This window comes from Trachemys scripta, chromosome 6 (genome assembly GCF_013100865.1).
Source record: "Trachemys scripta elegans isolate TJP31775 chromosome 6, CAS_Tse_1.0, whole genome shotgun sequence".
Lineage (NCBI taxonomy): Eukaryota > Metazoa > Chordata > Testudines > Emydidae > Trachemys > Trachemys scripta.
The window spans coordinates 126,406,014-126,420,788 of record NC_048303.1 but is presented as its reverse complement, the minus strand read 5'-3'; the positions used below and the strand labels follow the sequence as shown (position 1 = coordinate 126,420,788).

Here is a 14,775-nt window from a genome sequence, read left to right as displayed (position 1 = left end):
GCCCTAAAATAAGGTTTAGATGTGTTTTTAATATTGTATGCCAACAATCCGATCATGGCAAATTAACTACATTGTAATTTAAGAATTAGATTTAGTGCCTCTGAAAAGCACGTTAACGCCCATGAGTTACATGATGTGATTTGATACATTTTGTATTGAGGGAGTGCAGGCTGAAATGGTTTGGTTGTGTAAAGCACAGTCCTGACAACTATGTGGGTAAGACCAACCCATCAAGATAGAAGGAAAAAGAGAGGTCAACCCAAGAAGTGATTGGCAAAACTATAACCCACCCTCATGAGAAGATGGCATAGGGCTTTCTGGTACACCTCTACCTCAATACAACGCTGTCATCGGGAGCCAAAAAAAAAAAAAGAACTTACCGCGATATAGGTGAAACCACGTTAAATTGAACTTCCTTTGATCCGCCAGAGTGCGCAGCCCCCCCGCCACAGCACTGCTTTACCGTGTTATATCTCAATTCATGTTATATCCAAATTCATGTTATATCGGGGTAGAGGTATATGTAGCAGGGAGTCTCAGCTGGCCTGATCAGCTCAGTGCACCCCACATACTTGTCATTATATTAATTTAAAGGAGGTCTTGTAATACATCATTGAAAAACTAGTAACTCACTGATCATTAGTATTCTTGTGAGATTATGTACTGTTAACATAAAAAATTATAAATGTGCTGGAAATGTTCTTAAAATGTGGTAGGGCTTAAGGCACTCTGGGCTAGACCAAGGAATGTGGCTCTGCCTGCTTGTATGTGTCTCCAATGTAAATTGATCGAGACACAATGGAAGTACATTTACATAAAACTTAAACAAAGCCATCAAAGAGGAGGAGACTGAGAAAAAATCAACATGGCATCAGCTCTCTGGTGGACACAGCAAGCTGAGCCCCCAGGAGGGTTTCCTGCCTTTGAAAACAAGGATGAACCTTGAGAATACGAGTGGAGAAAGCAAGCCATTTTGGCATTCTTCACCTGAAGAAACAAAGACATCAAGCACTTTGAGATCTGAGTTGGATCCTGGCTAAGGACTAGCCAGCCGTGCTAGAAGACTGATTTTTTCCACCACAGTCCATTTTAAACAAAAGATCCCAGCTTGTCAAATTGGGTTTTAGTATTAGAAGCACTGTCAAGGCTGATTCCCCACTCTGACACTTCGAGTGCAGAAAGTGGGGACGTGCATGGATTCTAGTGGCCAGTATTATTAAACTCCCAAGGTTACAGTTTCTCTCTGACTTTGTATGCTTAGATGATGCCACCACCCAAATACAAAAATAAATAAATAAATAAAACAAACACACACACACCCTCCCTTTGAAACCAGAAAGGCACACTTTGGAATTCCTTCCTGTGGGGTACCCTCAAGCCCTTTCACACACACACACACACACACACACACCCCCGGGGAAGAGCTGAGAAAGAAAAACAAAGGAAATTAGCTGGTGGCAACAGCTAATTTAACATATGCACAAACATTTTAGAAGACCGAAAATCCAATCCGGTTCTTAAAAAAGGTAAATTTTATTAAAAACAAAAGAAAAATACATCTGGAATTTAGGCTTTTGCTAGATTTACAAAACCCACTTACAAAATTTAATCAAGAATAACCTTCTTGACGTCCAGCTTAAAGGTTAAAGACAAAACAAAAAGTATTTGGGGTTAGCACAGAGGAGCCCACAAGCCAATAAGAAACCAACAGAAATAAACCTAATCGCATCTTTCTAGACATTCCCTAATTTACTTACATATCTGGGGTTTCAGATAAGCAACCTCTAGGTATAATCTGATTGTTTTTCATATCTGTCTTAAGCGTCTCACAGTGTAACTGCTCCCTGTTCCCCTCTTTCCTGGAGAGCCACAACACCTAGACACAGGGAAGGTTTTTGTTTTTCCTCCACCCCACCAATTTTAAAAGTTTCTAGCCCTCCCATTGGCTCTTTTGGTCAGGTGCCCACTCCTTTTCTTTTACCTGTGGGATTGTTAACCCTTTACAGGTAAAGGAAGCAGAGAACCACCACCAAGAGGGATTCCATAGCCAACTGGCTGTCTGGGTGTCCACAAAAGGGAGCTATCCCCCCCTCTCATTTATCACAAGCATATTTTCACTTTTGTTTATTTGGAACCTTTTCTAGCCCAATTCCTTCTGTTTGGTATCATTTAAATATCTGTCATTTATTAATAAACAATCTTGTTTTATTGCACAACCATCTTAGTGGAGTGTTTTAAACTGAAAGAGTAAAATCCACAGTCAAACAGGCTGATACTGTGTAAGGTCTTCTCATTTCAGTACTTACAAAACCTTATGAGTATTAGCCTGCTAAACCCCTGGTTGTGAGTTCAATCCTTGAGGGGGCCATTTAGGGGTCTGGGACAAAAATCTGTCTGGGGATTGGTCCTGCCCTGCCCTGAGCAGGGGGCTGGACTAGATGACCTCCTGAGGTCCCTTCCAACCCTGATATTCTATGATTCTATGATGATTCTATGATCAAATTTGCTGGTCCTTTAGAGAAGGGCTGAGCACTGCATGGGAGACAGTTTCGGGTAGACACAGGACCAGAGGGGTAGTTAGTATAGTATCACCCTGCATGAAATAATCAGGCTGGTGGAAGCCAGGATGAGGTCACTGTGATGTAAGCAGGCTGCTGGTGTCAGGTCTCCGAGTCAAAGTTGCACAGTACAGAAGCACACAAGGTTACAGGTGACACTTTACTGGTTTAGGTGAAACTCCAAAGCGTCAGTGGAATATCATAAAGGAAGACATTAGAATGTGGTGTGATAGACTAAAGGATATAGCATATATAGCATTGAACAGAGCACTCTGGAGAGAGAGAGAGAGAGAGAGAGAGAGAGAGAGGACTCGTAAAGCAGACTCCATTAGATGGGATTAACGAAAGGAAGACTACAATACATTTTGTGCATCTAAAATTTCACAAGCAAGTCTGTCATACTACACTACACAACAAGTAATAGACATGACAAGACTTTTTTTAAGTTTACAGATACACAACATGTGCCTTCCTAAATAACAGACAATTGATTTATATGGCACCCACATAGCAACTGAACACCTCAAATATTAAATTAATAAGGTTATGTATATTAAGTAGTATTCAATCAATTTCATCTGGCCCTAGCAAGGGGACCTACTCTGAGTCTGAGCCTCTGCAAAATCTTTCATTTAAGAATGATGTTTCAAGCCATTATGATTTCAAAAGGTAACTTTCAAAACATGAACCCAGCATAAGCCAAGCTACTGCCACCTTCAAGTCTGAAAAGAGCTGTAATATTTCTGCTACTTTTCATAGCTTCTCCAAGCTGCACCAAAGGGAGAACAATACCTATTGTCAGTTTTAAGGATACTATGCAGAACCCCATGGGGCAGCAGTGAAACTCAGAAATCATGTGAATGATACTGTTTGGAAAAGGATAAAGCAGAAGCCATTACTCAAGACTGGGAGAATCAGTAGAATAACAAAGGCCCTCTCCCCCACCCCCACCGCTGGATGGTTGGGGGGAGGGGGAATTCCTTTTCCCGTCCAGCAACTAAAAGTGGATAGAGATTCAATTTTATACAACATTTAACGAGGCAGATACTTACAGAGGTTCACCCCCTTACCTCTTCAACCAAGAGGTCCCGTGAGAGCATCCGGATAGAATCATAGATTCTATGACAGGAGTCTACCACAGAGCTGTCTTAACCAGTTAGGTGGTAGCATTTCTCACCTGCATATTTCAAAGTACTAGTAACCTTAGTTGTCCAGACAATGTGTGTGAAATTTTTCAAGATCCAAAAAGTCAAGGTACAACTCATAGCCAACAGTAGTTCCAGTATTTCTGGGCTATTGCCAGTAGTAAAGTGAGGTCCTGAAGGAGGAGGCAGGGAAAATCCTTCCAGACACCTGGCCAGGGACCCACAAAGTTGGGTCAAGATTACTTGCAGAGTCTATACTAACTTTTTCCTCTTGGTCCAGTCTCCTAACCCAGCCACATCTCTGCAGGTCAACAGCCACATTTTAAAAACATACAAGAAGTTTAATTAATTTGTCCCCTTCAATGCAGTTTCACATTAACAGTAAACAGAGGGATTCACCTATGTCAACAATCTAATTAGTGGTGGCCAAAATGCACAACAAGAGAGTGATCTATTCCATATTGGTGTTTTATAACATGTACCTGTAAACACACAATTAGCATCCCAACACGCAGGATGCCAAATCTTTTGTTAAGCTCAACAGTTACATTTGTTGGTTCACAACCCCTTTACATCCCTCTTGTAGGAAAGATCAGAGCAATATTGTAGAACAGTTTCCATCTATTTTTCCCAGCAGCTATCTCTTACAGGTGCTCATTTTGCAGTATGTTAAGTTACTGAAAAGAATTTTTCCTTCCACTTCCTAAACACTGTCTCACTAGTATGGGCAAATCTCTTAAGGAAACCTGCTACTTCCCTGGAACTGATGGGCATGTATGCTGCTCCCCTCCCCATCACAGTACATCCCAGGTGAGTTTCTTCTCAGCTAAGAACAGATTTAAAAATTGTATTAAGCTGCTGTACAGTTTTCATACCACTTCTCTGTGAAAAAGCCTTCTCCAAAGCCTACCAAAGTTAGACAAACAGCAAAGGAGAAAGATAAATGTAGAGGCACAGACAGAAGGATGCATTTCCCCCTCCCCCATGAAGATTTAAAGTTAGACCCGTTTAATGGAAGCTACATTTAGTGTGCAGCTACACTCCACCTCCGCATCCCTCCTGCCTCTAGGGCTCTAAGACACAAAGCAACAGTTCCCCCAGGATCCAGCCCGCTCCAGCCCCCTAACTCTGCCCGCTCCTCTCAAGGCAGCTTCGAGGCGAGCCTGTTTCGGCCGCTCGGCGATCCCGCTGACAACACCCAGCACTTACACAGCGATTTCCTCAGGCTGTAACTCCGCTTCTCCGTGCGGCGGAGAGCTTTCCGCTGAAAGCAAAACAAGCCTCTGACACCCCCCCCCCGGCTTCCCCAGACCCGCCCCACGGCTTGAGGGGGGCGAGGAGCGAGTCACCCCAGCCTGCCCCCCACACCCCACAGCCACTCCCGCTGGCTCCACGCAGCCGCCCCCACACACCTGCGGGGAGGCCGCTCAGGGCTCACGCGTGAGAGTGGGCGCGGCCCGTTACCCCCCCGGAGAGGCGGGGGGGGGCAGGGGAGGCGCCCCCCCCCCCGGCGGCACTCCCTCACACCGGGGTCACCCACTGCCACCCCCAGGGGCGGGGGGCGCCGGGCGCGCGGGCGCGCTCACTCACTTTCTGAGCCTCCATAGCGAGGCTGCCGCAGGCGCGCGCGGAAGACAGCCACCGCCTCAGCCCGCCCGCTAATCAAAGTCGCCTGCGGGCCAGAGGCTCCGCTCTTGCACCCTCCGCGCTCGTCGGCCCCGCCCACAGCCACACCCCTGCGCGTGCGCCGTCCTGTCCTCCACAAACCCCCTTCCCTCCCTGCCGAGCGTGCCCGCCCTTTCCCGGGCCGGACGCACCGCCCCCTTGCTTGCTCGGCCAATAGAGACGCGACGCCTCCACCCCGCCCCTTGCCCCGTCCCGTACGTGACTTGGAACGTCTACTTCGAGGTGGGAGGGGAAAGGCGAGAGAGACGGAGGTGCGAGCTGCAGCGCTGGCGCCTGCGCAGTGGGCGTGATGAGGGGTTGGGCTGTGGGCATCTCACGCTAAAGGAATGCGGCGCCTTACCTGCCCTGGAGTCGCAGGTTCGCGTCCAGGCCGCGCACATGCTCTGCCCAGTGCAGTAACTGGACACAGTCCTAGGGGGACCAGATGTCCCAATTTTATAGCAACAGTTCTGATTTTGGGGTCTTTTTCCTATATAGGATCCTATTACCCCGCACCCCCTGTCCTGATGTTTCACATTTGATGTCTGGTCACCCTACACAGTCCCATCCATGCCTGGGCTATCATATTCTATTCCCACAGCAGCACCAGGGGTGGAGGGTGTATTGACCTGGCAAAGGCCGACAGTGGAGTGTGTATCCATGCCATGGCCACCCCCTCAGTGACACAAGCCATTTTCATTCTGGCCAGAGTTGACAGTGGCTAGCAATGATTTTCAGTGGCTAGCAATTCCAGGTGTTCAAGAAATCATGAGTCAGGTCCCCAAAATCATGACATTTAAAAAAAAAATCTTTAACAGTTGAGGTTATTTTTATTTGTCTCTTGCTTTCAGAGCCTGTATGGCACACTTGGCTAATGGCTTTCATTTTTTTCCCCACATCCATGAGGGCTAAAAAAAAATAAAATTTTATTTTAGTGAAAACTGAGATGCATACAGGAGCTCGGGCTTTAAGAAAAGCAGCAAATATCCCAAGACTCGCACTAAAATCACAAGAGTTGGCAACACTGGATTTTGCTTTGCCTCTATTTTTGTGTGTCCGGCTGGGATGCCTCAAAGGGACCTCATTTCTAGAGAGCAGGTGTTCAGCACGTTCTGAAAATCAGGCCCTTATAAGGCATCTCAAGTCAGGCACATAAAAATCACTAATTCCTTTTGAAAGTTTAGGGCCCTGAGCCTGACAGAGGCTCAAGCACATGATCAGAGCTTTTGAAATGATAATTGTGGGTACACCTGTGAACATCACCATATTTCTGAATGTTTCAGGCTGAGTATCCACTTTCTAAGGTTTTCACCCAATTTTGTATTTTGTCTTGTATACAGCAGTCAAACTTGACACATAAGGGATCTTTTTCCCTACACCTGAAATGTATTTAGTTTGCCCTACTTAGTGCCTTGTAAACCAGCTTTGTAGTATTTCAGGGCCTTCTGACCCACGGAATAAAAAGTGTATCATATAGCGTTTGAAATGGGTGGTAACTCTTCATATCAATGACGTTTTACAAATATATAACTATAAAAATATTCACAGTATTTGAGAGTATCTGTGACTGTATCATTCTTGATTGGGGCTTTGGCATTATTGTAATGTAATTGATTAATAATAGTATAAACTCTGGTTGCAAAGTAAAAGAAAAGAAAACCACATTATGGTAACTCTCCAGGACTACCTTCACTACTACATCACCACTTAATGGTAAAAAGGATTTATTAAGCCAATGTGGGCCTCAATTTGTTTTATTTATTTATTTTAAAAAAATAACTATAGAACCAATTTTGAAACTATGCAAAAGGAGTGTCCTTTCAAAGTGTTTTTAATTTTGAGGGAGGAGCTTTGGGGACATAAATGGGAATTAACAGAGGTGAACCCCCATTTTTTCTTAGTATCATTGATTTTTCTAAAGCATTATGGACTTCCTACATTCATGAAAGTCAATCAGGCACTCAAAGGAAATTTTATAAAACAAGATACCTAGTAACAGGAGGAAATGAATTCTCTAGTGAGGTAGAACTCCACACCCTTTTGTTATTAGTATTGTTTAAGATTTGGGAGATCAGGACCCCACTGTATTAGACACTGTAAAAACACATAGCAAGAGACAGGCCTGCCTCAAAGAGCTTCCAATGACAAATATGTGACAGACAAAGGTTGAGAAGGAAAATGGGCACAGAGAGGTGAAATGACTGGCCCAATGTCACACAGGACCAGGCAACAGAGCCAGAAATACAGCTCAGATCCAAAAGAACGAGGAGTACTTGTGGCACCTTAGAGACTAACAAATTTATTTGAGCAGAAGCTTTCGTGGGCTATAAACTTATAGCTAAAACTTATGCTCAAATAAATTTGTTAGTCTCTAAGGTGCCACAAGTACTTCTCGTTCTTTTTGCTGATGCACACTAACACGGCTACCACTCTGAGCTCAGGTCTACTAAATCTAAAAATGATAAGGGGTATGGAACCACTTCTATATGAGGGGAGATTAAAAAGACTGGGACTTTTCAGCTAGGAAAAGAGATGACGGAGGGGAGTTAAGATAGAGGCCTATAAAATCATGACTGGCAGGGCCGGCTTTAGGCCGATTCCCCCGAATTGGGCCCCGCGCCTAAGAGGGCCCCCGCGCCTGCGCCTAAGAGGGCCCCACGCCCTAAAGAAGAGCGCCTAATATAGGCGCCTTTTTAATTTTTACTCACCCAGCAGCAGTGGCGTAGCCAGCTTTTAAGAGGAGGGGGAGCAAACCTAAAAAAGGCACCCCCCCTTGGCTCCTCCTCTGGCCACGCCCCTCGGCTCCTCCTCCGGCCACTTCACGCCCCCCCCCCTTGGCTGGCTCCTCCCGCCGCACCACCCCTCCCCCTCCTCGCTCCTCTGGCCGCGGCTGCTAGGCCGCCAGCCTGCGCCCCCTCCTCGCTCCTCCGGCCACGGCTGCCGGCCCGCCGCCAGCCTGCGTCCCTTCCCCGCTCCTCCGGCCGTGGCTGCTGGGCCACAGCCAGCATGCGCCCCCCCACTTCTCCGGCTGCGCCCCCCCTCGCTCCTCCGGCCGCTTTTGCAAAGTGTGCTGAGGGGAAGCGGCTGCTTCCTCTGCACTCCGCTAGCTACGTTACTGCCCAGCAGCGGTCCGGGTCTTCGGTGGCACTTCGCTGGCAGGTCCTTCACTCGCTCCAGATCTTCGGCGGCACTTCGGCAGCGGGTCCTTCACTCGCTCCCGGTCTTCGGCAGCAGGTCCTTCGGTGCCGCGGAAGACCCGGAGCAAGTGAAAGACCCGCTGCCAAAGTGCCGCCGAAGACCTGGATTGCCGCCGGGTATTCGAATCGGGCCCTGCATTTCTTAAAGCCGGCCCTGATGACTGGTGTGGAGAAAGTGAATAAGGAAGTGCTATTTACCCCTTCGCATAACCCAGGAACCAAGGGTCACCCAATGAAATTAATAGGCAGCAAGTTTTAAAAACACACAAGGAACTACTTCTTCATACAGTGCACAATCAATCTGTGGAACTCATTGCCAGCAGGGGTGGCAAGTGTGTAGAAATTTTGGTGGTGCCCAGAACCCACCCCTGCCCAAACTCCGCCCCCCCAAACTCCACCCCCCACCTGCCCAAGGCTCTGGGAGGGAGTTTGAGTGGGGGAGGAGGTCTGGGGTGCAGGCCCTAGGCTGGGGCAGGGGATTGGGGTGCAGGCTCTCGGAGGGAGTTTGGGGATGGAAGGGGTGCAGAGGGAGGGGGTGCAGGGGTGAGGAGTGTGGGGTGAGGGCTGTGGGGTGTGGCTGCAGATGAGGGGTTTGCGATGTGGGAGGGGCTCAGGGCTCGGGCAGAGGGTTGGGGTGCAGGGGGATGAGGGCTCTGGCTGGGACTGGGGATAAGGTGTTTGGGGTGTGGAGGGGGCTCAGGGCGAGAGTAGAGGGTTGAGGGTGGGGGGTGAAAGCTCTGACTGGGGGTGTGGGCTCTGGGGTGGGGCGGGGCTGGGGATGAGTTTGGGGTGCAGGCAGGCTGCTCCAGGACAGGGGCCAGAGAGGAGGACTCCCCCCAGCCCTTTCCCTGCCGGCAGCAGCAAGCTCTGGGGGAGGAGCCCCCCTTTCCTGCCCCCCCCAGCAGCACACGGTCACTGCATGTGCTCGTAGGGCCCCTCTCAGGTCCAGGAATCTCCCTCACCTCCCCCGTGGTGGGTGCCAGGGGGTGCTGCGTGTGCCTCCTCCCCTGCTGTTGCCCCTGACTGCAGGTTCACTGGGGGGTGAGGGATGGGGCTGCCTCCTTGCCCAGCATGGGGCAGGAGCGGTGACTGCGGGGGGGGAGAGGGGGGGAGGGGAGCTGTGCTGCTGGAGGGTCCTGCCAGAAAAGGGAAGGGTTTGAGGGGGAAGGACAGGCTCGGAGTCAGTCTGTCCTGGCAGGGAGATGGGGAGCACTAGGACCCTGCGGCAGCAGTTGCTGCAGGGAGGCAGCATAGAGCTGCAGGGAAGAGACAGTGTGTCAGTTTTCAGAGTAGCAGCCCTGCTCCGAGCCGGGGAAGGCAAGAGGGGGCCAGGGGAGGTGGGGGGGGGCGCAGAGGGGCCGGGGAGGACACCCGGCCCCAAATATTGGTGGAGCTGGGCCCCTGGGCTCTGAATATTGCTGGTGCCCGAGCACCACGTGGGTATGGAACTCGCCGCATATGCCCAGGGATAGATAAATAAATAAATAAATAAATAAATAAATTAATGGAGATATCCCATCTCCTAGAACTGGAAGGGACCTTGAAAGGTCATCGAGTCCAGCCCCCTGCCTTCACTAGCAGGACCAAGTACTGATTTTGCCCCAGATCCCCAAGTGGCCCCCTCAAGGATTGAACTCACAACCCTGGGTTTAGCAGGCCAATGCTCAAACCACTGAGCTATCCCTCCCCTTTTGGATGTTGTGATGTCCAAAAGCATAACTGGGTTCAAAAAAGAATTAGATAAATTCATGGAAGACAGATCCATCAATGGCTATTAGCTAAGATAGTCAGGGCTGGAGCCCCATACTCTGGGTTTCCCTAAAGCTCTGACTGCCAGAACCTGGGACCGGATGACAGGGGACGGATAATTCAATAAACTGCCCTGTTCTGGTCGCTCCCTCTGAAGCATCTGGCACAGGCCACTGTCAGAAGACAGGATACTGGTCTAGATGAACCTAGGGTGACCAGACAGCAAGTGTGAAAAATCGGGACGGGGTGGGGGGTAATAGGAGCCTATATAAGAAAAAGACCCAAAAATCGGGACTGTCCCTATAAAACCGGGACATCTGGTCACCCAGCTGGTCTGAGCCAGTATGACTGTTCTTAGATCCCAGTCTCATGCCTCATGCAGCAGGCTATGCTGCGTCTCAAGGGCTGGAACTGATTTATTGAATGATCCTGAGGGTGTGTGTTTTGTTTTGTTTTTCCCCTCAAATCACGCACACACAACTGTGCACATAATAACCATGACTGTGTGAGCAAAGAAGAATATGTGTGAGCAAATCTACAATTAGATAATAGACAATTGACTATTTGCCCATCCAAAAGCAGGAATTTTGCATTTAAATTAGCCATGTGATTGTGCATGTCACTACATAAATAAAGAGACCTGAAGAAGAGCTCTGTGTCACTCGACAGCTTGTGTCTGCCAGCAACAGAAGTTGGTCCAATAAAAGATATTACCTCACCCACCTAATATTCTAGGACTAACAGGGCTACAACAACACTGCAAACATTGTGAAAATAAATCCCTTTATGTTCATGTAACTTATATATAAAGAACCTGTGCACATGAAAACGAAACACTGAGGTCTTAGAGACAATGCTTGCTTTTTAATTATTGCAGAGTCTGGTGGCTCATACCAAATAGAAAAAAAGCCATTTGTTTCCACTTAATTTCTCTTGAATAATTTTGTAATCCTAAAAAATGTAACCCTCATTTGAAATATAAAGGAGAACAAGAACGTCTTTAAACCGGGGTCTGTTTGAACACACCACACTTTGAGTGATGAGTTCCAAAGAATCCGGGCCTTTGACTACACTCTCTTGATTTGTTTTATTGCAGCAATTGCAGTGAAGATACAATACTCCCATTCAAAGTGTCCCAGATTGTTTTACTGCAGAATGTGGACAGTAAAACAGTATGACAGTATAAAATAGTTTGTGTGTTATGAGTCAGTTCCTAATGTAGGCGGCAACAATCCCTTTTCTCTTGAATATGCACTTTCTGCATTCCTGGTTGCAATCTACTCTGCTGTACAGAAAAGTTCACATGCCACTGATAGGAAATGGTATTATCACTGATGTCCCATTGTACAGTGATTAGTTCAGTTGATTGGTTCTGTATTACTTGCCCTCCTATTCTGTCAGCCAATCTGTCACTCCTACACAGAAAAAAAAAATTAACCCTGTTTTGACCAAAACCTGGAACTCTCTTGAAGCCAGTGGGCCAGGGCCTTAGCTGGTACAAGTCAGAATAGATCTTCTGAAGTCATTTTACACTAATTTACACCATCTGAGGACACGGCCTATTATTGGGAGCATGAAACAGATTTAGAACCACATCATAATTGTAACTGTTACAGAGCAATCTGCACATGCAGCTTTCTCTCATGCCATGTGTTCTTCAGGTGTGTCATCTCCTTAATTCTGATGCCCTTTAGAATGGGATTTTTATTTTAAGCTGCACATGCGCATTATATCTTTATGAAGGGTAAAGCACGATAAAGCTATGTATCTTGTAGTTAGAACAAAGACTGATAATACAACTATGGGCTTAAAAATAAATGCAGTACTTAACACTTCTGTGCACAACTTCTTAAAGGTTACTCTGAATTTGTAGATCCATAGTGCCCATAATCACTGATCACAAGAGTTATCAACCATCTTTTTCCCAAGTAGTGCAAAACCAAATAATAAAAGTCAGTGGAGTTTAAAAATGAAATCTGCTTTTTGCTGGAGTTAGAGAGAATTCGGGGGTTAAAATAGCAGACCACTGGAGGGCAACACCTAAGCTCAATCAGGGGCCTTAGGCTAAAGTTATTGCCTTATTTTTTATGAGATACCAAGAACACCAAATTCCGGGAAGGGGAACAGTTTGGGATCCAAATGGCCATGGTCAAAGCCCAGTGAAGGCAAAGGGAATCTTGTAATTGATTTCATTGGGCTTTTGATCAGTCCCTGACTCAGGGTCTGAATGCTTTGTCTAAATTCAGGCACGAACCATCAGACGCATGTGCCTTCCCCAGTGCCGGATTAAGTATAAGCTAACTAAACTACAGCTTAGGTCCTCACAATATGAGGGGCCTCTAAAAAAGAAAAAACTGAATCCATTTAAAATTTTATCAAAATTGTCGATAAAGGCGATATGGGAAAAAGAAGATTCTCTCTAAATATAAACATTTTCATTCAAATATGACAAAAATATACACATCTGGCTACACAAATATCCTTACCCTACCCTTACCCTTCACTAATTGTTTATTATTGAGAGGCGGGAGGTCAGGGCTGAGAAAAAAAACGATAATTGCACTTATAAAATTAGTATTTCTATGAGTATGTCTCTTATCAGTCTCGTAAGGGAGTGTTTTATTGGCCAGATGCTACTGGTAAAATTCTGACTGTGCCTTCATAGCTTGTTTAAATAAATAAATAATCTCGCTGTCAATAAAATCAGGAAAAATGTGAGTCGCAGACGGCAGTGTTGTGAAGCAATCCTGCCAAGCTCATACTCGTATGTTAGTGTGTTCTTTCGTCTTTTGTTCTGTACATACGTACAATTGTGTATTTTAGTGCACATGCCGCTTTTTGCGTCATGCGTTATCCATGCTTCATGATTGAGTTTGCAGGTGATCATCTTATGGACTTGGGTTGAGAGGATCTAGAGGAGGATAAATTTGTGTTGACTTCTCTCCATCACTTTGGGAACCTTCACAGTAAATATCAGAGAGTGCTGACGAAAGGATAAATAGAGGGTTTTGAGAGAAGTGAAGGAAGACAAAGCCCTGGCTAGGATGATTTAGTTGGGGTTGGTCCTGCAGGGGATTGGACTAGATGACCACCTGAGGTCTCTTCCAACCCTAATTATGATTCTAAGATATACATTTATATCAAAATATTCTGAGTACTTGGTGAGCAAGTTATTTCAAACTATGTGCATATATGATTTATAGGCTATAAAAGCTTATAATATTCATTATATTTGCTTGAATATAAGCTATTTTTTCTCACTTTCTCAATGCTTGTCTAGACATTACCGGTCTTTTTTCTGGAAAATTCTCTCTCTTTCACACATACAGCCTGTTGCCACTCTGTGTGTCCGAAGTGCAGGGGCAGCTCCAGGCACCAGCGCTCCAAGCCACGGGGGGCACCCTGCCGGTCCCTGCGAGGGCGGCAGTCAGGCAGCCTTAGGCAGCATGCCTGCGGGAAGTCCGCCGGTCCTGCGGATTCGGCGGCGGGTACGCCGAATCCGCGGGACCAGGGACCTCCCGCAGGCATGCCGCCGAAGGCAGCCTGTCTGCCAAGCTTGGGGCCAGGGCCGGCTCTAGGTTTTTTGCTGCCCCAAGCAAAAATATTTTTGGCTGCCCCCCCCCCCGCCAGCCCTGGGCTCTCTCCCCCCCCCATCCCCCCAACTGCACCCTCCTGCCGCCCCAGTCCTGGGTCACTGGTAACTTGCTCCCAGGACGAGTCATTCAGCAGGAATTTTGGATGTGCACAGAACACAGACAGGATTGGTTCCCATATGGTTACAGAACTGCAGTAAAGTGGAACAATTTTCAGCTTGTGTGATTGAAGGATAGCTGGATGCATATTATAAGACTGTCCTACATAAATGAGGAAAAGTTGAGGTACCTTTATTATTCTTTTGTTCCATTCTTTGTTTCTATGGGGAATTTGCCAATGCAACATCACTGTCTTCCTTTTAAACAAATAAAACTAAAACTAAACAAAAAAAGCAATGGCTGTTGAAAATAGCAATTCCAGTCCTAATAACCACTGGGAAGCATTTCTTGCTCAATTTATTCTACTTTTTCTACTGCAAGTTACAGTGGATCAGTATATCTGATTTGGGAGAAATGAAGTAACAGCTGCCCAAATTGAGCTTGAGCACTCCTGAATTTTGAGGGTGTTCAAATCTGGAAGGCAGGTGCTAGATTCCCTTTCTGAATATTAGCTAAATCTGTAAAAGAAAAGTCAATTTCTGCTTCCATGGCTCAGAAGTGTAAATCCTCCTATGTGGCTGGTACTGTATCTAAAGCTGCCCAGGTCCTAGTAGAACCTCCCCTCCCTTACTTTTCATTTTAAATTCTAGTGGGATCCACGAACCTCCCTTGATAGGGTACTGATAGAGAGGTGCACTGTCCATTTAGTCCACCCAATTCTTTCTTTGGGGGAGAGGCTGGGGCGGCAGGAAGTGCGGGGGGGGGGGGG

At 46.8% G+C, this 14,775-nt stretch overlaps 1 protein-coding gene across 3 annotated transcripts in view; it reads right to left on the bottom strand.

Annotated features, from left to right (window-relative positions):
• Positions 1 to 5,425, bottom strand: part of FSD1L (fibronectin type III and SPRY domain containing 1 like) — a 66,993-nt gene extending 61,568 nt beyond the window's left edge. Inside the window, exon 1 of one of the 3 annotated variants that reach the window (XM_034773914.1) lies at positions 5,294 to 5,425. In XM_034773914.1, coding sequence (XP_034629805.1) covers positions 5,294 to 5,308 — 15 coding nt within the window. In that variant the 5' untranslated portion in view covers positions 5,309 to 5,425. Of the gene's footprint in view, positions 1 to 4,912; positions 4,932 to 5,115; positions 5,135 to 5,293 lie in introns of those variants that run through there. The other 2 variants (XM_034773916.1, XM_034773915.1) reach the window with 2 other exon arrangements.
• Between the last annotated feature and the right edge of the window lie 9,350 nt (positions 5,426 to 14,775).